This window comes from Squalius cephalus, assembly GCF_949319135.1.
Source record: "Squalius cephalus genome assembly, chromosome: 12".
NCBI lineage: Eukaryota > Metazoa > Chordata > Actinopteri > Cypriniformes > Leuciscidae > Squalius > Squalius cephalus.
The window spans coordinates 12218884-12240321 of NC_137133.1; the positions used below are offsets into that span (position 1 = coordinate 12218884).

Genomic DNA, 21438 nt, shown 5'->3' on the forward strand with positions numbered 1-21438 from the left:
AGTCTCGCTGTTATGTCCGACTGGGAATCGAACCCGGATCTCCTGCGTAGCAGGCGGGAGCTCTACCTCAGTGCCACAAGGTGGTATGTTCGACTCAGAATGCAGAAAAAGAGACAATAACTTTACTTGAAAGGCTTCTCTTGAAGGCTTTACTTGAAAAGTGGGGCAAAAGTATCCAACAAGGAACAGGCAAAATCAAAAGTAATAATCCAGGCAAAGGTAGTGATGTGACATTTGAACCGAGGCGTCGGAGCTTGTGCCGAGAAAAATGGGCGTGCCAGATGAAGCCGCGATTTGAGGCTTGTATTGTTAACGTGAAGATCACGTGACTAATGACAAACCAGGCCTTGATTTGTGTGGATACGTCATCGGTTCGGTATGAGTGTCGCTTCCGGAAAAAGGGGGTTCAAACTCGCACCACCTTGTGGGTGTTGTCAGGAGTAGAAGCAGTTGTAGTAGCGTCAGAGAGTCAGAGAGTTAGATAACTATCATTGTCATTGTCGTTATTGTGTCATATATAGGGCTGTATATTATTGCATTATCAGGTTAGAATAGTTATAGTATATTGTTATTATTAAGTATAGTAGCTATATTATAGTCTTGTTATATGAATTAGATAAGATTATTTGGATTGCTTTGGATTTTTGGATCTGGACTGGATTGCTTTTTGATTTGGATTGCCCTTTTGGATTTGTTTGCTTTTGTGACCTCCTCCTTTTTCCTGGTAATGGAGCCAGCAAGAAAGAGGAAATCCTCCCCTGTCTGGGCTCAACAGAAGCATCATTATCCTCATTTATACCAGCTGGCACTGGCATATTTATGTTCCCCTGCATCCTCTGTTCCTTGTGAAAGGATCTTTTCCAAGGATGGAGAGATTTTGTCCGAGAAGAGGAATCGTCTAAACACACTTGAAATAATTCTGTTTCCCAATAAAAATCTATTGTAATTCTTCCTTCACCCACCCCAAAATGCAGTGTTGCAGTTTGCTCCTCTATATCCCCAGTCCAATAAGCACAACACTGCACTAAAACTAGTAGCAGTTCACTGCACAAAAACCCCCAGAATAAATTTTTTACCACCCCAGACTGTTGCAGTTTACTTTACTACACTCCCTCTACCATAAGTACTGCACTCAACACAGTGTCACTTGTTGTTCATACTGTCATTATCCAAACTATTTATGAATAAATAATTAACTGTGTGTGTGTGTGACAGTTGTCTCTGCACAAGTAAATTCAGACAGAGAAAGATACATATTTTATATTATACCCAGGCAATGGACAAATGTCTGCTCAGGTCCTTTTTTTTAAAGGTTACAGACATTAAAAGTGAGAAGAAAATAAATAAATGTAGAGTTCAGATGCAAAAGCCTCTAAGTGCCATCTGAAATTTTCATCTAGAATGATCATTTTTATAAAGCTTGTATATTTAATTTCAGTAATTTCACTTAAATGACAATTAATAGGTAATTTGCATTGCCATTTAAGTGACATTATTGAACTTAAATATACAAACTTGATAAAAATAATCGGTTACACTTTATTTTAAGGTGTCATTGTTACAGTGTAATTATATATTTAAGTACTGAGTAATATTAAGCAACTACATGTACTTACTATAGGGTTAGGGTAGGATTAGGATTTGGTTGAGGGTTAGTTGCATGTAATTATGCATAATTTACTCTTATTACTATGGTAAGTACATGTAACATATGTAACAAGGACACTAAAATAAAGTGTTACCAAATGATCATTCTAGAAGAAAATTTCAGATGGCACTTGGATGCTTTTGCATCTGAACTCTTCAAATGTTTATTTATCGGGGACGACACTGGTTCAGAATTAATTAATTTTACTGCTATTTCTTTGCACAGTAGCTAGGTGTCACTAGTGAGCAATGCTGAATGAAGCTTCGAGTAATGAACCTTTGGCTGAAGCAATGGGCTGAGAGGTCTCAGTGGTTCAGGAAGCCTCATTTTGCCATCACTAGGCAAAGGTCAAAGTCCACAATAACAGTCAGAATGAGTGAATAATCCAGAAGCAGAAGGCAAACTCTTAATCCAAGAAACAGGCTGGTACAGGTCGGTAACAAGCAACAAACACAGGGAAAAAAACTCTGAGAATAACTCACAGACAGTCAACAGGACTGCACCGGTTTCAACTCAAGACTGAGCAAAGACCTCAAGACAACAAGGGTTTTAAATAGGCAGCTTAACAAGGTTCAGGTGATACTAACAAATCAATAATGAGAACATGTGACAGGCATAAAACAAAAAACACTGAGGACATCTCATGGCCAAAAAAAAGGAACAACAGTCACATAATTCATGACAGTTTGCATCTGTGCTGTGTTGTTCATGGGCAACATTCACAATGTGGCAAGATTCACAAGTGCGGAAAGAGGCTTTACTGTCACTGCTGCCTGTTCCATGAACGCCGCTGGGCAGTTTGTACCACCACTGTTCATTTTTCCAAGAAAACGAATGAATGAGCGCCTGCTGTGTGGTGCCCCAGCAGGATCGATTGGTGGAGTGAGTGACTGACTCAGGGTGGATGGACAGTACACTGTTTCACCAGTGGCTGAGACATTTTTGTGACAGCATTGGATGCACTCCTCAGAGGCCTCACATTCTGATATTGGATGGCCACCACTCGCATAAGACCCTCGAGGCTGTGTTGCTTGCGAGAGAGCGTGGGGTAATAATGATTACCATCCCACCCCACTGCAGCCACAAGATGCAGCCATTAGACCGCACCTTTTTCAAGTCTGTTAAGTCAAAATACAAAACAGCTGCAGATAACTGGATGACCTCTCACCCAGGACAACAAATTGATATTTATGCTGTGTGTGGGCTTTTCGATAAAGCCTACTCAGCTTCAGCGTGTGTGGGGAAGGGCCAAAAGGGTTTCAAGGCTTCTACAAAGATGAAGACTTTGAAGGAGCCGAAGTAACTGAGGAGCCAGATCCAACCCTCGAGGACAGCAGGGAGATTGAGGAGAAGATAAGTGCTGGTTAACAATTACAACTACTATTACTATAAGGCTAGTGTCATCGTCATCATCATCTTCATCATCACTAAATTGTGTGTGTGTGTGTGTGTGTGTGTGTGTGTTCTCTTGATAGGCCCCAGTGGATCATCCGTGGTCCCCAGCACTAGCGCCCACTCCCAACCACAACCTGGGACAAGTCTCCAGAGGCCAGCTGAACATGGTAAGAAAAACTATGTATTTTAAAGAGCTTACTATAATTATGATCGCCGCTAGCGTAGCTAGCGAAAGCGGTCATATAGGGATTGTCAAAATTTTTTTTTTTTTTTTCCCCGTCATCTACTGAATTTTTCGTCAACGATACCAGGGACACCGAAACACCGGGGAACATTAAATTTGGTGGCCATGTAGCCCCACTAGACTTTTACGGAAAAATTTAGTTTGGTCCCCGGGGGCCACTCCCCCCCCGCGCTGGGCCCCCCGTGAATTTTTCGTCAACGATACCAGGGACACCGAAACACCGGGGAACATGAAATTTGGTGGGCATGTAGCCCCACTAGACTTTTACGGAAAAATTTCGTTTGGTCCCCGGGGGCCACTCCCCCCCCGCGCTGGGCCCCCCGAAACCCAAAAAATGCAGTTTTTCCTAAATAACTACCTGAACCGTGGCACCGAGGATGAAGAAATTGTTATGGTATGTTGGTCTTAAGGGCCCACATCAACCTAGCCCATAATCGATTGTCAAAGTTTTTTTTTTTTTTTTTTTCCAGTCATCTACTGAATTTTCCGTCAACGATACCAGGGACACCGAAACACCGGGGAACATGAAATTTGGTGGGCATGTAGCCCCACTAGACTTTTACGGAAAAATTTCGTTTGGTCCCCGGGGGCCACTCCCCCCCCCGCGCTGGGCCCCCCGAAACCCAAAAAATGCAGTTTTTCCTAAATAACTACCTGAACTGTGGCACCGAGGATGAAGAAATTTTTATGGTATGTTGGTCTTAAGGGCCCACATCAACCTAGCCCATAATCGATTGTCAAATTTTTTTTTTTTTTTTTTCGTCATCTACTGAATTTTTCGTCAACGATACCAGGGACACCGAAACACCGGGGAACATGAAATTTGGTGGGCATGTAGCCCCACTAGACTTTTACGGAAAAATTTCGTTTGGTCCCCGGGGGCCACTCCCCCCCCCGCGCTGGGCCCCCCGAAACCCCAAAAATGCAGTTTTTCCTAAATAACTACCTGAACCGTGGCACAGAGGATGAAGAAATTTTTATGCTATGTTGGTCTTAAGGGCCCACATCAACCTAGCCCATAATCACTCATTTGTGATTTGCGCCCCTTCCCATAAAAAATGAAAATGCAATATTATTCTGCTTTAATCGCCCCTATCTTCAGTTCAGATGTTCAGAACTGCACCATATTTCATGTGTATGATTAACTTGACATCCTCTGGGGGTATGCTAAGTTTCGTAGAATTTCATCCATGGGGGGGGGTATAAAATAAATTCATTTATGTGCACATTTAGTGACTGTACACTCATCGGCCTGTAGATGGTGGTGTTGAGCGAAGGGTTGCTGGTTTAGGATGATACTGTCACACACACACATGCAGGAATACAAACAAACGCAAGCATACACACACATACAAATCCACATGCACAGACACACACACACAAACACACACGCGCACACACATGTACGCACGCATACATACACGCACAGACACACACACACACACAGACACACACATACACAAACACACACACATACACACACACACACCGACAGACATGCACATACTACTACTTTTTTTAGGTATATACATAAACACGCAATACAGCCAAATTGCTCCACGTCATTTATATTTGTGGAAAGCCAGTGCAGGCCTGAGCGGCGGTCATATTTTGTACCGCCATGCGGTACATCTAGTTTGCCTTCCAGTCACTTGAAGACACACTCTAGCTGGTCATTTAATTTATATTACAACCTCTATTACTGTTAGGCTACTGTCATTGTCATCATCATCATTGTCATCATCTTATTCATCACTAAATTTTGTGTTTGTTTGTGTGTGTATGTGTGTGTGTGTGTGTGTGTGTGTTCTTTTGACAGGCCCCAGTGGGTTTCTGTATTCTAATGTATTTTTTATTCCTTTTTAAAGGACCGAGACAGTCACCCTCCTCGATTCTAGAAGAAGATTCTTTAGTCTTAGCAGGAAAATCAGTTCTTACAGTATAAATATAAATGTTAAAAAAAATGGCTATTTTGGACATTCCTGAAATAAATATTAATATATATACATGTTGATACATTACTTGCCTTTTACTTTTAGAGATTAAAAACTATAGTCTGTTCATTTTGCTGTTGATCTATGAAGCAAACTGGTTGGTAAGAAAGGGGGCATTTTACCCCACCACTGGGGCAAAACGCCCCCTTTGTACAAAAATATTTTCAGTCAAAATACTAATTAATTATGAAGGCTGAGCTGAGCAATTTTAATATTTGATGAATAACTCCTGCCATAGTCACTCAAAACTGGGATGGCATTTCTAGTCACATTTATGTTTTGTTTCACAGTAATGTTTTCCCCCACTCTACCCTATTTGTTGGGTTTCCCTGGGGTCCTAATGCGACCACTTACCTCGCATATTGGTTAAGTCCGCCCCTGTACCGAGATTGAGCCAATTCCCACACTTGGGTTATTAAGTATTAAAGTGTAAGTGTGTCCCATTGGGTAAAGTTTTACTCACTTTCACCCTTCGCTCCCACGCTTTGACCAAATACAGGAAATGAGACGTCATGTAGGCTAAGAAGACAAGTGGTCGGGTGTAAAGGACACATACTGGGACTGTATCTGAAATTACCCCTATACCCTAATTCACTATTCCTTATACACTAATATGGTCCACTAAATAAGTGAATGACAACCAGAATGACAACCTTTTCAGCTGTAAAGCATTTGAACCCCTCACAGTTTTTTCAGGGGCACCGAAAGGGGGGTGGGCTAGTAAAACTGTGCTGTACAGAGCCCCACAACGACAGCAGCACAATACATCTTTTATATCAGTGAATATTAATCCAAACAACAGAAATAATGTATCAATCAAACACTATACACTTCTGCAGCTCGTTCGCTTCATTGCAAGGAACTGTATTGTACTCTATTATCTAGCGTAGCCTAAGTCCTAATTTTTTGTCGAAATCAATAACATTGAAAAACACAATAGCAAACTTTCAATATAGCCAGAATAGCAGAATGGTAATAATTTATTAATAGAATTAGGAACATGTTTACTTGCTGTTAAAAAGTAGTTTTAACGTTACTGAATCTAGTTATCCTAGTTCCGGTTATAGTGATTCAGTTTCTAGTTATAGCCTAGCTAATGGATGCTTCTCTATACATAAAGTCACTATGAAATCAAAATTGACCATTCTTATTTTCATGGAATATTGCAGTATTTTATTATAAATGATTTGACCCAGCACACACACACACACACACACACACACACACACACACACACACACACACACACACACACACACACACATATTAATTAATGTGCCCTTCTCTTTAATAGGGGACAAAGGACCATCAAAACTTTTGTTCCATGACAAATTTTATTTAGCTATAGGAGAAAGACATACAGTGACAGCAAAGATAAAAAAAAAAGTCAAACAACATTCAGTCTACTCTGACAGTGGGATTTCTTTATATGTACCATTTTGTATTGATGGCTTATGATAAACAGTTTGTTATTGTGAAGCAAGGCCTTAGCTGGATTATAATACATATAGGCCTACATGCATTTTACCAGAACATTTAAATAATTGTCTTTATTTTCACAGCTTTCAAATAGAAATATGTGAGTCTGTTGTGAAAACAGTCTCGGCTCGACCGCTAATTTCACCATGTATTCCCACAAGCCACATTGTTTTTCTCTTGGTCTCTAAATATCTTCTTACAGCTGCTTCTCCCTGCATTCAATTCAGTCACTCCAAACAAACATTCGAATAAAACTAAAACACAGTACACAGATATAAATATACACCTTTTGACATTTTATCTTACCATTATGATTTTAGAACTTCTGAAGTTTTCTCAACTGACAAACTCAACACATCCATATGAACACCTTGTGCTGTTTCAACGTATTGTAAAATACGGCTGATTAAATACAAATTTTATTCTAAATAAATATTTTATTCTTGACCTTAGTGATAGAGAAGAGTGAAAATCAGAAACTAACAGAATAACATCACTGAGCTCTTAATAATAAATATTAAATAACATAATACTGATTATGTATCACAAGTGTACATCACAGTTGATTAACATTAGCTATGGATGTAACACATGGCATTCAGATGATTTTTCGTTTCACAATTACTTTAGAGAAGAAGGAAGGGGAGGACTCAGTGTCCTGTGTGCCTCTATTTTCACTCAAACACCTTTTTATCCTACGCACATCTGAGCTTGAAAGGTTGGTCTTCAGGTTCAGGACAGCAAGAAAATGCTGCTCACTAGTGGAGAGTGACAACAAAGATAACTGATAAAAAAGACAAACACTGGAAGATTGATTGTTTATCTTTCATTTTGATAATGACATTATTACTAATATGTATGTTGTAAATAGTTATTTGTATAAAGAATGAAACATGTGAAAATAAGATATCTTGCTGGTTTCTTTCCCATTCAGGTTAAATAACTGCATCTTGCTCGCTCACATCTATCAGACTCACCTAATGTCAGGATAGTCTCTTGCCAGTGTTGCAATCTCAAGTTGCAAACTCCCAGGATCCTGCAGTCTCAGAATCTCTGATAATTTGGGCAGTATTTGACAGAGCCATTTCTCTTCAGATCCCTAGAGAAGAGAATGGTACTTCACTTAGAAAACTAATTCTATTGTTAGATAAAAATTTCCCAGTTCTTTCCCACAATTCATGCTCTTTCAAACAAAGAGAATAATGTAAAGAGAATACACTAAAAAGGTCCATATTTTGTGTGTGCCTCAATGTCATATTGTGTCTAAAACAATGGTGCCAGACTTCTGTATGTTACAGTTAGTATGTCATGCATACAAATGCTTTAAATATTTCAAATAATTTGAAAAAATTAACCCTACAACACTCTAAAGCCTTTGGGGCTTTAATTATTATTTTATTGTTTCCAATGCAAAAGGAAACTGATAAAAACACACAAAACATAGCCTACATATTTACAAAAAAATCAATTAACTCTAAATTATTTGCACATTTCTCTGCTATATTCACCACCAAAACTAACATTGTAGTTTAATCTGTTTGCCCTTTTTGAAATGTTAATGTACTCATATAATGGCTTATGTGTGTGTGTGTTACTTTTAACATCCACTACACTATTGATTTACAATTCAGTGAACAGAAATGTAAAGGAGAGAAATTAGAGGATAAAAAAAAAAAAAAAAAAAAAAACACATAATGAAAACCATGTGTCACTATGAGCCAGGAATTCCAGCGTTTTCCTAAATGGTTCCAGAATAAAGAAGGCGTTGGATTGTGTTTGCAAGTAAGAGTCAAAAGTTTATTTTTTCTAAACTTGAATGTGGATGATAATCCTGATTGCGCATGCTTTGGATGCATGTGTGCATGTTTATTACATGCAGCATCTGGATGAGATCTTACCACTTTGGCAAACACAGAGCAGATTTGATTATTGTCATGGATGATGAACTCAGCAGCTGCATCTTGTTGTTCTTTGTCCTTCAGTTTTAGTTTTCTCTTCATCATTCGTCTCACATACTCAACCATCACTTCTACATGCAGCTCGGCCAGCAGTTCCTATACACACATAGAGACATGCGATCTTCAAATATATATCTATAACTGTATCTTAATCACCACATTAGTGAACAATGTAAGATTATATGTCCATTTACATCATGTTATAGGACTGTCAGAAACAATATTTTCTGTAAAAGTGATTCTGACCTCTCGGCAGACAGGCTTTAGCTCTTTGAATTGATCTATGTTACTCTCCAGCGCCTTCATCAGCTCCTCCACAACCTCACAATGTCTAGTAAACCAGGCTTGAGTCCACAGCTTACGGTACATCGGCTGTACAGATAAACAAGTCTGGTTATTTCCAAAATGTAAGATTTAATTTAAGATATGAATTGTAAAGAAGCATCACAAACATGGAAGAAAAGCTCAATGCTATTTTCCCAGTAAGGACATGTAAAAATAAAAAATGATCAGGGCAGTATCTCCAGGTAAAAAAGTACTCTCGTGATTTTTTCCTTATTTACTAACCTTCAGTTCTGTGTGAGTCCGACTGAGGAAGTATTTGTGACAGATGTTTTTGAGGTCTGCTAATGTGGACAGACAAGCCTTTCTAGTGTCTTCTGAGAAAAGATTCTCTGGTCTTTGTACATAATCCCTGAGGATATAGAGAAATAATGGTTGCTATAATTTAATTTAATTTAATGAAAATTTTCAAATTTAATTTAATTTAAATACTGATAGTAGACTGCATGTTTCCCGGTTAAAAGAGAGCTGTAGTTTACATAAAGTTTAATATAAAAATTATATAAAAATTCAAAAATGAGTAATATAAGATGTTATACTATAGTCAATTAAAGGAGCAGTATGAAACACAGGGTGCTACTCAGTGCTACTCAAATTGATGCTTCCTCATTTCCTACAGCGAGGAAGCTTCAGAGTCATGAGCGAGGATACACTGGTGTATCCTTCCCTCACATCCTAAAGGGGTGGAGCTAAGACACGAGGAAAGGAAGTGAGGGAAGGAAACAAGGATGCACACATAAGAAGTGAGAAGCACCTAACATGATATTTTGCTCTCTGGGAAGTCGTGTTTACGATGTCGGGTGCGTTTAAGTAACTTTTGTTGGAGCAAGATGGCGGTTTATCTTCTTTTAATTACACTACACAAAAATACAGAACATTTTTTAACTCTTCTTCTAGAAAATAAAGTACAAAAATTGCTTTTATATGTTTTAATTATTTAGGAAGCCACTGTAAACTTTATCAAATTGTTTTATTACAATCATGTATAAGCTATCATATTTTGAGCAGGCAAGTTCATTTTGTTGACAATGTCACTACTCGTTCAGATCGGGCCTCCCATTGGTATTAACAACTTTTTGGTGGCGTTCATGTACGTTCAACTCGTAAATATGACATTATTTGAATGCACCATTTGAAATTGACACCCAAAAAAACACACCCCTACCCAAAAGAAACACCCCCCACCCCCTCATTGCTCCACCCCCAATATAACAAACACAAAATGCACTAACAGCTTCCAAATCAGACAGCTCGCACAAGTATGGATGAATCAGCTGTGATTTAACAACACCAGAATATCTTCTGTGAAACAGCAAAAAAACATTGTTGCTCAAGTATCAAGTGGAAATAAAGCAACCTTAGCATCCATTTTTATGCCTTCCACTCTCTCTCTCCAACTCTGAAAAGCTTTTCCAATATTAAAGCAGGTTCTAGCTCTTGCCTGATCGGAACCCTTCGTCTTGCAATTATATTCTTTTGACCTTTTCCTCTTTGGTAATATCTCAGCCATCTCTCTTCCTATAGTCTTTCTACAAATGTCCTGCTTGCTAACTTTCTCTCCTCCCCCATCATGACTGTATACACACCCTACTGCTGACTGACTACAAGAGTGTTTTGGTGCTCCATGAACAGGGCCGGAGTGGGGCCACTTTTCAGCCCGGGAGTTTCAGGCCCGAGACCGGCCCACTTTTTCCATGGTGGAATTCCAAATTAGCACTTTTTCCAAATTGGATAAATGAAGCAACAGTTCAGCTCTTACTATTATGTAGTTTGTATTAACACCATGGTTCAACAAATAATGTAAAGGTTAAATAATAATTCACTTAGACTTTATAAGAAGCAATTGCGACTTTATTTCACACAATTCTGACTCTATATCTCGCAATTCTGACTTTATAACACGCAATTGCGACTTTATAGCACACAATTCTGACTTTATACTGTATCTTGCAATTCTGACTTTATAAGAAGCTTTTGCGACTTTATTTCACACAATTCTGACTTTATATCTCGCAATTCTGACTTTATAACACTCAATTGTGACTTTATATCACACAATTCTGACTCTATATCTCGCAATTCTGACTTTATAAGAAGCAATTGCGACTTTATTTCACGCAGTTCTGACTTTATATCTTGCAATTCTGACTTTATAACACGCAATTGCGACTTCATATCACACAATTCTGACTCTATATCTCGCAATTCTGACTTTATAACATGCAATTGCGACTTTATTTCACGCAATTCTGACTTTATATCACGCAATTGCGACTTTATTTCACGCAATTCTGACTTTCTATCTCGCAATTGTGAGAAATAAAGTCAGAATTGCAAGATGTAAACTCGCAATTGTGAGATAAAAAGTCGCAATTATCTTTTAAAATGTTTTATTCTGTGGCGGAAACAAGCTTCCATACCTCCTGGCCTCTTCCTCCCATCCATCCTCCCTGACGCGTACCGTTACGGTAGGGCCGGCTCAGCTATCGGTAGGCGCCGGCGGTGCCGTGGTAGCCTACCTGAGAAAACGTTTTGGAAAAGACGGGCTATGGACCCAACCAACTCTATAGGAGGGGAGGGGAGAACTCCCTCACATGGTACAACCCATGCAGAGGCTGCGCACTGCGGTGTCAGAATGCGGAACGTGAAAAAAAAATTCCTCGACCGGCCCAAAAGTGAAGCGGCCCACCGGGAATTCTCCCGATACTCCCGATTACCCACCCCGGGCCTGTCCGTGAATCAGTTCAATGAACCCACTTTATTTTTTCTCCTATTTACACAGCCAGCAATACGTTCAAACACTATTTTATTTTTCAGCACATATACAGAACAGACATCTAGAAAATATTTAGATGTTGGTTTAAATTTTCAACAGCGTTTCTCAGAAAACGCTTACTGCACCTTTAAAAAATATACATATTTTACAATTGCTGCAGTAAGGTAGAAAAATGATCATTTAAACTCACCTAAACAGGTAAATATCATTGAGACCAGCACTGAGAGTTTTAGAAACGTTTTCTGGTTTTCTTTTGAGAAGTTCCTCTAGACTTGCCATATAGCTGCCATTGAAAAAAGAAGAGAGCATGTCAGTCTTATTTTAATGCATGAAAATGTGACAAAGATACTATAGTGATTAATTATCTACCTCAGAAGAAAGCTGTCCAGCTGGCATAGAAGACTCCAGGCTTTACTTTCACAGCTCAAAAGTGTGTTGACCTCTCTCACAGTCGCATCAACAAGCTATGAAACAAAAATGGTTACACTTCAATGGCTAACCACATAAAGCCAAAAAAAATAATATTTTTTTGATGATACCAACATGCGTAACTAAATTAAGATGATGGTTAGAGAGTGAGTAGAGCTTATAACCTACTGGTAAAACATCTACAGCAAGGTTACTGATGTAGTATCCATCCATGATCTCTGGATCGAAGCCATCACTCCACTTTTTCACTTCTTTCTCAAGAACGTTGGATAGCCACTTTCTGACCTCGTTCTAATGAGAGAAAATAAGCAAGAGGAATTAGGCTATAAACTAAAGCTGTAAATGATATGAGAGTAATAAGAACATTAACTAATACCATATATCTACACCAGATGTGAGCTGTTCGTTCAGTCAAAAGCAAATAGAACACATTATAATCATTGAAGTTGCCTAAATTGGATGCTCCACATTGCATATAGTGGTGAATCGCCTACAGTAAATGGATGCCTTGTTCTTTCTGATGTACCACATGCAGTTGTGCTACTCCTGACAACGGGATGAATGGATTTGGTAGGCAGCCTCAAGTCATTGTGGTGTGGTGCATTGCATCAATGGACGCACAGAGGGCAAACATGGTACAACCCCAATTCAAGAAAAGTTGGGATATTTTGTAAAATGCAATAATACCAAGAATTTGTGATGTGTTAATTCTCTTGAACCTTTATTCAAGTACAAATAAAAAATGTCCAATGTTTTCATTGGCCAAATTAATTGTATTTTGTAAATATAAACAAATTTTGATTTTGATGGCTGCAACACACAAAATAAAAGTGAAAAGATTACAGAATATCCAAGTTAAACTGTTTTGAAACAGTCCACAGTTAGCAGGTGAATTGGTAATATGTGCGGCATCGTGATTGGGTATAAAAGGAACATTCAACATAGGCAGCGGTAAAAGTGTTGTGACACAGTGGTAAAAGTTAATGTGACAATTTTGTTGCAGCCATCAAAAATCTAAATTTGTTTATATTTACAAAATACAATTGAGTTGGTCAGTGAAACCATTGAAAAATCTATTCTTTGCACTTTTGTCAGTTAAATAAAGGTTAAAGAGAATTTACAAATCACAGATTCTTGATTTGACGTTATTTTACAAAATGTCCCAACTTTTCTGGAAATGTGGTTCTATACGAATATGTTAGATTATGCAATTGTGTTATTCTGAAATCAGTTTACTATTGATTTAACCATTTTCTAATAACATTAGTCATGTACTGAATGACCTCTTTGTATGAGAAGTACTGTTCCTCTAATCTCTTAAGATGTTCTTCAGGTAACAAAGGTCCAATTGATGAATTGTTGATGTGCTCCTCTAGTTCTTTGTGCTTCAATACATCTCTGAGAAAAAAACATATTAAAGAATATTAACATTTCTGAAACTGTGTCTGAAAATGTTGAATAATTTATAATATCATTTAGGAAGTAATAGGTCATGATTTTGAAAATGCTAATTGGCACTTACTTTGGGTAGTAATTGACAATCCAACTCAATATATAGAGGCAATCCTCAAAATCAATACTGGATCTGGCGAGCTCTTGGAGTCTGGTGGAGAAGGTTTGATGGTAGAGTTGAGCATACGTTCTGCAGATGTCAAAGTCTGGTGGATAACATTCTCTCAGATTTCGGACCACTCTAAGCAGGTCTTTTTGTACTTGTTTGCCCATTTGACACACCACTGTCTTCAAGGAGGTAGACAGCTTGTCTACTTTATTCTCCTGTTCATTTGCAGTCTTCATTCGTACCTCCACGACCGTCTGGAGTAGACTGTCATGCATCTTTCTGCACTCTGTGGGCCTCCATATTGGACGCTGATCCACAGCCACTTCCGCCCAGCGTCTGTCTTGTTCCTCCTCTTGAAGTATTGAAGTCAAAGCACTCTTGAGTGTCTCCTGATTGTCCTCACTGAAAGAATCATGGATGGCCATCCTCAGTCGCAAAATAAAGATCTCATAGTCTCTCTGCAGCTTGTCCTCCTCTTCTTCTGTCCTGGCCACTTCATTTGAACCGAAGAGACGTTCCTCAGCTTTCACAAGCTGCTGCTGTGCTTTAGCCAGATGGTTCTGTTCAAGGTTTCCATTAAAATCCAGTTCCACTGCAGTATGTGAGAAGACAATTCTGTGATATTCACTTAACTTTTTTTCTGAAAAATAACCCTCTGTTGCGAGCAGGCCACTCTCTCACGGCCCTCGGCCTCATCGTGTCACTCATCAGTAATCAAGCTACCGGCCTCGTGCCGCTCTCTCACAGCCCTTGGCCTCGTCCTGCTCGCCACATCCTCATTTCTGATTAAATATTTTTCTCTGAGAGTTTAAACAGATGTTTATGAAAATATACAGCTGATAAATATATTTTAGTAGGGGTCATATTAAAGAGTCCTTGGCATCAAAGAGAAAACCCCAGCTATACCACACACAAGGGAATAAATGTATAATGTAGAGGATAAAATGTATAAATGGGCATTTAGTTTATATATATATATATATATATATATATATATATATATATATATATATATATATATATATTGTTGGGTTTCTATAACCCAGTTTTAAAACCCCTGTAAAATAGTTCCTGTAATTTTGAATTCATGAAAAGATTGTCTGTTACCTGATGGAGTTTCGTGGGATTGTGAATTCTTCGGCCGTTTCATGAAGTCAGGAAATTTAATTTTCATTTTGATCCCATGTTTTGGTCTTTCCTCTTCAGGATCACCATTTGCTATGCCTTCATAGGCATCAAGGTCCACAACTAAAGTATAAATCAGAAATTAACAGATAAGAAACTTGCTTAATTTTCTCTAAATTACATGCTCTAATTAAAACTCTAGTTAATGGACTCTTTAATAGACTTCACTTCAGCTTGACGAAGTTGCTCCGCTAATGCATATCACTGGCACCCCAACCCTCCTGTTAGCGCTACATAGCTGCTGAACAGCACGAAAGAGGTACCACGACAGTGCAATATTAGCAGCATTTTATGATGCTCATGTAAAGCTAATGAGCAATATGCTGGTGTACTGCTAGGTATTTCTGTTCAAATCATCAGAATAGGGTGTTTATATAGTGCTAATGATCTGTAAATGAAAATCCAAACTGAGCTTCACTTACTTATAATTTCATAAATGGAACATGTAGCAATGTAGACAACAAGACATAAAAACAAAACAAACCAACCAAAACATGAACAAAACAATCTGCTATTTTACCTAATGCTTCGGGGCTGAGAGCATCTTCAGATTTAATATTCTTCTGGAGTTTCGTAAAGTTATTCGGTTGAATATTTTTTTGTTTGTGCTGTTTTTTCTGACATTGTGCGTTGGGATCTTTATCAGCTATGCCATCATCACTTCTGATTTCTTCACAAATTTCAAGGTCTTTTTCTGAAAGCATAGAATACACAACAGTGAATGTACAAATTAAAACATTAATCTTGTAAATTCTTCAAAGAAATAAATCCCTTTGTTTGAATATTGGGGCGTAAGTGTCCCAATGGTGGTTAATCTGCCAGGATGTGCTACCATGCTATTCTAAAAATGTCGTAATTACCGTAATGATTCTGAACTGTAAAAAGCCTTCAAGAGCTTGTAGAATTACGTGCAAATCTTGGCGCTGAGAGCTACCAAGCATACTGCCCAGGCAATAGGCAGGTCCATGGCGGGAATGGTGTCAGTAGAGTGTCATCTTTGGCTTACCCTTACTGACATCAAAGAAAAGGATAAAACTGTTCCATGTCTAAGACTATTTGGTGAGTCTGTCACTGGTGTGGTGGAGAAGTTTCAGACAGTGAAACAGCAGTCTGCTGTTTTTCGCCAGCTCATCCCACGCAGGTCTAGGGAGGCTGAGCTGCAACTGCCTTCAGCTTGTTCACACTCGTCTTCTCTATAGCGCCCCCGTGAGGTGCAATGAAGTGAGCCATCGCCTATGGAACCCCCTTGCAGAGACTGGGGTCCTAGGACTCGTCCAATGGTTCACTCGGGGCAACGTAAACGGATAGACCTGAGTTTGACGGCCAAGGCCTCTCATTTTCAGGTTCCCAGCAGCAGTTCCTGATTCCTTCACTCATCCTTGGATGCCAGGCCCTCCATTGGAGAGTTTGGACGAACCGCACAAGTGTATTTGCCTCTCTCATCGTGGCCTCCTGGCTCCGGTCTTAACTGTCCCACCGCAGATTGCACCTGGGTCGTTTTTTGGCAGAGCCCTCTCGACGAGCAATGACTCAGATTCTCCGTGCGTTCCAGCCTTCAGAGTCGATGTGGCGGCCCAGCCCGATCGGGTGATTGGGCAGCTTCCTGTTTTAAAGGTTCCCACCACTCATGTGCCTCGGGGCCATATGCAAGGAGCTCAGTCTATTACAATATGATCACACATGTGCAACCTGTTTTCGCAGATGCCAGAGGCTCTCTTCAATCAGAGGATGTATTGGTACCTGTGGTTTGGCAGGTTCCAAAAATAGAACGATTAAGGCCCCTGGCGGCCCGAGATCTCGCAGTGAGTGTTACGTACCGTTCGTCACAGCTACACCATCAAATTCTGAAAAGGCCAGCCTCCTTTCAAAGGGATTCTTCCTATGACGGTGCATCTTTGGGAGATGCAAGCTTTGATTTAGGAGATTTTGTCACTCTTAGAGAAAGGGGCTATAGTAGAAATCCCCCCCCCCCCCCGCTCAGATGGAATCAGGCTTCTACAGCCATTATTTTGTTGTGCCCAAAAAGGATGGTGATTTGAGTACAATTTTGGACTTATGTTGCCTAAATCTTGTGCTCAGGGTAAGTAAATTCAAGATGCTGTCCATTTTGTCTCATATCCAAACTGGAGATTGGTTTGTGACCGTCAATCTAAAGGATGCGTACTTCCACATCCAGATCGTCAAGAGACACAGGAAGATCCTCAGGTTCGCTTCCGAGGGCAAAGCTTACCAATACCGTGTTCTTCCGTTCGGACTGGCTCTGGCTCCTTGAACGTTCATAAAGTGTTCGTAAGGCTGATATTAGCTCAATTACAGGATTTGGCAGTAGCTCATCGAGACTTGGTGCTTGATTATTTGAGGACCTTAGGACTACGCATGAAGCATATGTGATATGAAGCATATGTGACATTCTCAGGGCAGGACGAAGCGCTACTGGCCAATGAAATGGCATGATAAGGGTTTTAGACATTAGTCACACAGAAGGTGTTCCCATAGCGACGGCTTTGCAGCGTCTCATTCCCTATTCAGGGAACCAAGGTTACATATGTAACTGAGATGTTTTTTGGATTGTTCTGCTGACGAAACACTAAAAATATCTTTCCAAGAAATTTCAGTAGGCTAGACAAAAAAACTCCAGACAACATGAACTTTAGAAAATTATAAGTGATCTAAGAGCTTGTTTTTTTTTTTTTTTTTTTACAGAAGATGCCATTGAAAACACCTCACAGCTCAGGGGCCTTCATTTATAACCATTATTGCGTATACGCACAAAACAGGGCATGAAAGAAGCATACCCCAGCTAACAGGGAACGTTCTCAGAACATTGGCTAACGTTCTCTGAAAGTTCTCTAAAAGTTATCAAAAACGTTCTTGTTGTAACGTTATTATAACGTTGTGCCAACGTTATATGTCATTGATAAACGTTCTAAAAACGTTAGCATTAAAACGTTATTCTTACATTGTTAGTGGAACGTTTTAAAAACGTTATTGTTAAAATAGCCTACATATTAAGATAAAAGTTCTCTTAAAGTTACCAAAGTAACGTTGTGCCAACATGTCATTGATAAATGTTTTAAAAAACATTATTATGTTACAAAATATATATTAGTCATTAGTCATTGGTGCAGCAGTTGTAGGCGCGAATTTCTATGGTAACCGGCGCCTCTGGCGTTGCAGTGATGCAGAGCCGTTGAAAGAGAGTTGCGCACAACTTTGATCTTGTGGTCACGTGGTTCATGTAGCTCTCAAAAGAGAGCCTAAGTCCCCCCCCCCCCTCCCTTTCGGTGGAATACCATGGGACCTTAATTTGGAAAATATGGTAGCCAATGGCGAGAGACAACCACTGATCTATATAGATCAGTGGAGACAACAAATTATATTCGCAGCAATTTTTGCTAAATATTAACGCATAATATGCATTGATTACTACGAGGACCACATTAACTGGGGCATTTTATTCTGGGGAGTGATGGAGAGACAACATTAATGTTTTTCTTGAGTTTAACCCTCGTGTTTTCCTATATGATAATTGGGTCACACTCAAGTGACCAAACACCTTAAGTGTACCTTTTCATCAATTCAATAAATGTACTATATTTTAGTTCAATAATTATTTAATATTTTAATCTTTTTGTTGCTTAATAATATTTGTGCAATAATTATGATCCATTAATGACCTTTTAAAATATTTTTGATTTAAGCAAAGTTATCATTAGATTGCAGTTTTGGGATGTGGCACGGTTCATTAATGCAATTTAAACTTTAAGAGTGCATTAAAATAGAAACAATGCAAAGTCCTTGAGCATGAAAAGCAATATAAATTTAGTAGCATCTCTGGGCTTAGGGACAAGAGCAGAGAGCTTGTCTCGTATCTTCATGTGTTCTCCCAATATTCCAAAGCAGATTAAACTTTTTGTAAATTGTCAGAAAATTTAATTAGATATTGTGCATGAGCAAGTACAGCATCCCAGTGCTTTTATACTCTCACCACACTTTAATACAACACTGTTTTATTTTCTCCCTGCAGTATCTCCGGAGATCCTCTCAGGGTCCAGTCCAGTCCAGTCCGATGTGCCGGAAGTGGAAGCTGATGTGATTGTGGATAATGTCATTAAAAATGTTTTTGTTTTTTTTAGCTTGCTGATAGGTTAGGGTTAGGTAAAGAGGTTGTTTTAGTTTTGTTTCATGTTTCATTATTTTGAAGTTTAATCAGTTTGTTCTATGTTAGTCCAGGTTTATTTTCATGTTAATTTCATATTTCAATTTAACCCAAGTCGGTTTCAATTGTATCTGTATCTTGAAATAAACTACACTTTGGTTCACTTCAGCTCGTCTTCAGTGGACTACATTACACATATTATAGACATGATTCATGGGTCTTTTTGATTTTAATTATCTTTCTAGATCTTTTGTCTTAATTTTTAAATTTGAAAGTTCTTAATAAGGTGCTTTTATAAAATGATTGTCATATATACATTATTTGCAAAAACATTGAGAATGTTTAAACAAGTGAATGGAATGTTTTAAGAACATTTTTCATAATCTTAGAAAAACATTAAGAGAACGTTTATATAACAGGAGAATTGAACGTTCTAATAACGTTTGAATAACGTTCTTATAACCAAGGAAGAACGTTAATACAACGTTTATGTAACAAGATAATTGAACGTTCTAATAAGGTTTTGAATAATGTTCTCATAACCAAGCAATAACATTAATACAATGTTTTATAACAAGATAATTAAACGTTCTAATAACATTTTTAATAACGTTTTTATAACTAATAAATAACATTAATGCAACGTCTAAAAAACTGGACGTTTTGAACGTTCCTAGAACATTCAGAAATAACATTTTTATAACTTAATGGGAACTTTATGGAAACGTTCTTATAACCTAAGAATTGAATGTTCTAATAACGTTTGAATAACGTTCTTATAACCAAGCAAGAGCGTTAATACAACGTTTATATAACAGGAGAATTGAACGTTCTAATAACGTTTTGAATAACGTTCTTATAACTAAGAAATAACGTTAATACAACGTCCAAAAAACTGGACGCTTTGAACGTTCCTAGAACATTCAGAAATAAAGTTTTTATAACTTAAAGTGTAAGTTGCAGGTTAACCACCACAGTCAATTAATGTGTAAATTAAAGTGCTCTATATGTATATATTTAATTATTTCTGTCTTAAAATGCGTTAAAATAACATTTATTGGGGTTTCTTCAGAGATAGCGTGTTTTTTCAGTTACTGGGTGATGACGTCACAAGAGGAACTCGCAACCCATACTCTGCTAGATTCCTACTGTATTATGGCTATTTGGAGAACAACTGAGGATGTGGGAAACCATCAAATTCTTTATGGACCACAGCCCTACAATTTTTAACTGGTCAGGCGTGAGAGAGGGGAGCCATGGCACTCAAAGAGTTATTAATGCTTGGTGTGAGGAGAATGAGTGGAGGGTTGGCCAGGTGAGTAACGTTAGCTACGTTAGAGCCTGGTGCAAACTTAACCCGGATAATATAACGGAACAAGCGAGTCTTTTCAAAATATTGCCGTCATGTAGAATAGCAAGGAGGGACAACGACTGAAGACATTATTTACTTACAGTAAGTCAGTCCAAATCAGAGCTGCAACGTTAGAGATGCACACACTGCACAAATCGCTAGTCTCATCGACGCCTCAAACGTCATGTAATACCCTTCCTCAGTCCACGCGTTATCAATTTCTCACGATTTAATTAGCGATGTTTATTGTCAGAAAAGAAAAAGAGAGATCGATGTCCCCATCACTGTGTTTGTGTGGGCTATCAGCAGTGGAGAGTGTGTGCTGCCGTGAGGTGAACGCGGTTTGGAGTTTAGTGGAACAGCTCGACCTGCGACCGGCTGATCTGACGTGCCTGAACCCGTTTGTTTTGCGAATAGCTTATTCTCATTTCAGGCAGGATCACGGTCCCCTTGAAGTCAGCACACACGAGTATGTTTACAATGGAGTTATTTTATCCATAATTTTTTTATCAAATAAAACATACAACCAACTTTTCTGCAGTTATGTAAGGCGAATATAGCTGCTAGCGTCCGGTAACTCTACTAGTGAGTTCCTCTTATGACGTCACGCCCCATCTAGTGGAAGGCAGCGGGAGCGGTTAAAACCACTGTTAAAAGTGCCAACTTTTCATATTATATCAGCATTTTGGTATAAAAAACAATGGTGGGCGGTTCTTATCTTTATGTTTAATAAACACATTGCATTACTTCGTGAAAAATTTAACCTGCAACTTACACTTTAATGAGAACGTTATGGAAACGTTCTTATAACCTAAGAATTGAATGTTCCAATAACGTTTGAACAACGTTCTTATAGCCAAGCAAGAACGTTAATACAACGTTTATATAACAGGAGAATTGAACGTTCTAATAACGTT

At 38.6% G+C, this 21438-nt stretch overlaps 1 protein-coding gene across 3 annotated transcripts in view; it reads right to left on the minus strand.

Moving 5' to 3' along the window:
• Positions 1 to 6603: 6603 nt before the first annotated feature.
• tnfaip2a (tumor necrosis factor, alpha-induced protein 2a) overlaps positions 6604 to 21438 on the minus strand; it is a 66468-nt gene continuing 51633 nt past the window's right edge. For 2 of the 3 annotated variants that reach the window (XM_079887354.1, XM_079887353.1), the window contains exons 3-14: positions 15532 to 15705; positions 14934 to 15074; positions 13788 to 14418; positions 13549 to 13663; positions 12434 to 12556; positions 12206 to 12300; positions 12027 to 12119; positions 9286 to 9412; positions 8965 to 9090; positions 8659 to 8814; positions 7738 to 7859; positions 6604 to 7518 (exon numbers count right to left, since the gene is read on the minus strand). In XM_079887354.1, the coding sequence (XP_079743480.1) occupies positions 7359 to 7518; positions 7738 to 7859; positions 8659 to 8814; positions 8965 to 9090; positions 9286 to 9412; positions 12027 to 12119; positions 12206 to 12300; positions 12434 to 12556; positions 13549 to 13663; positions 13788 to 14418; positions 14934 to 15074; positions 15532 to 15705 (2063 nt within the window). In that variant the 3' untranslated portion in view covers positions 6604 to 7358. The remainder of the gene's footprint in view (positions 7519 to 7737; positions 7860 to 8658; positions 8815 to 8964; positions 9091 to 9285; positions 9413 to 12026; positions 12120 to 12205; positions 12301 to 12433; positions 12557 to 13548; positions 13664 to 13787; positions 14419 to 14933; positions 15075 to 15531; positions 15706 to 21438) is intronic. The other variant, XM_079887355.1, reaches the window with a different exon arrangement.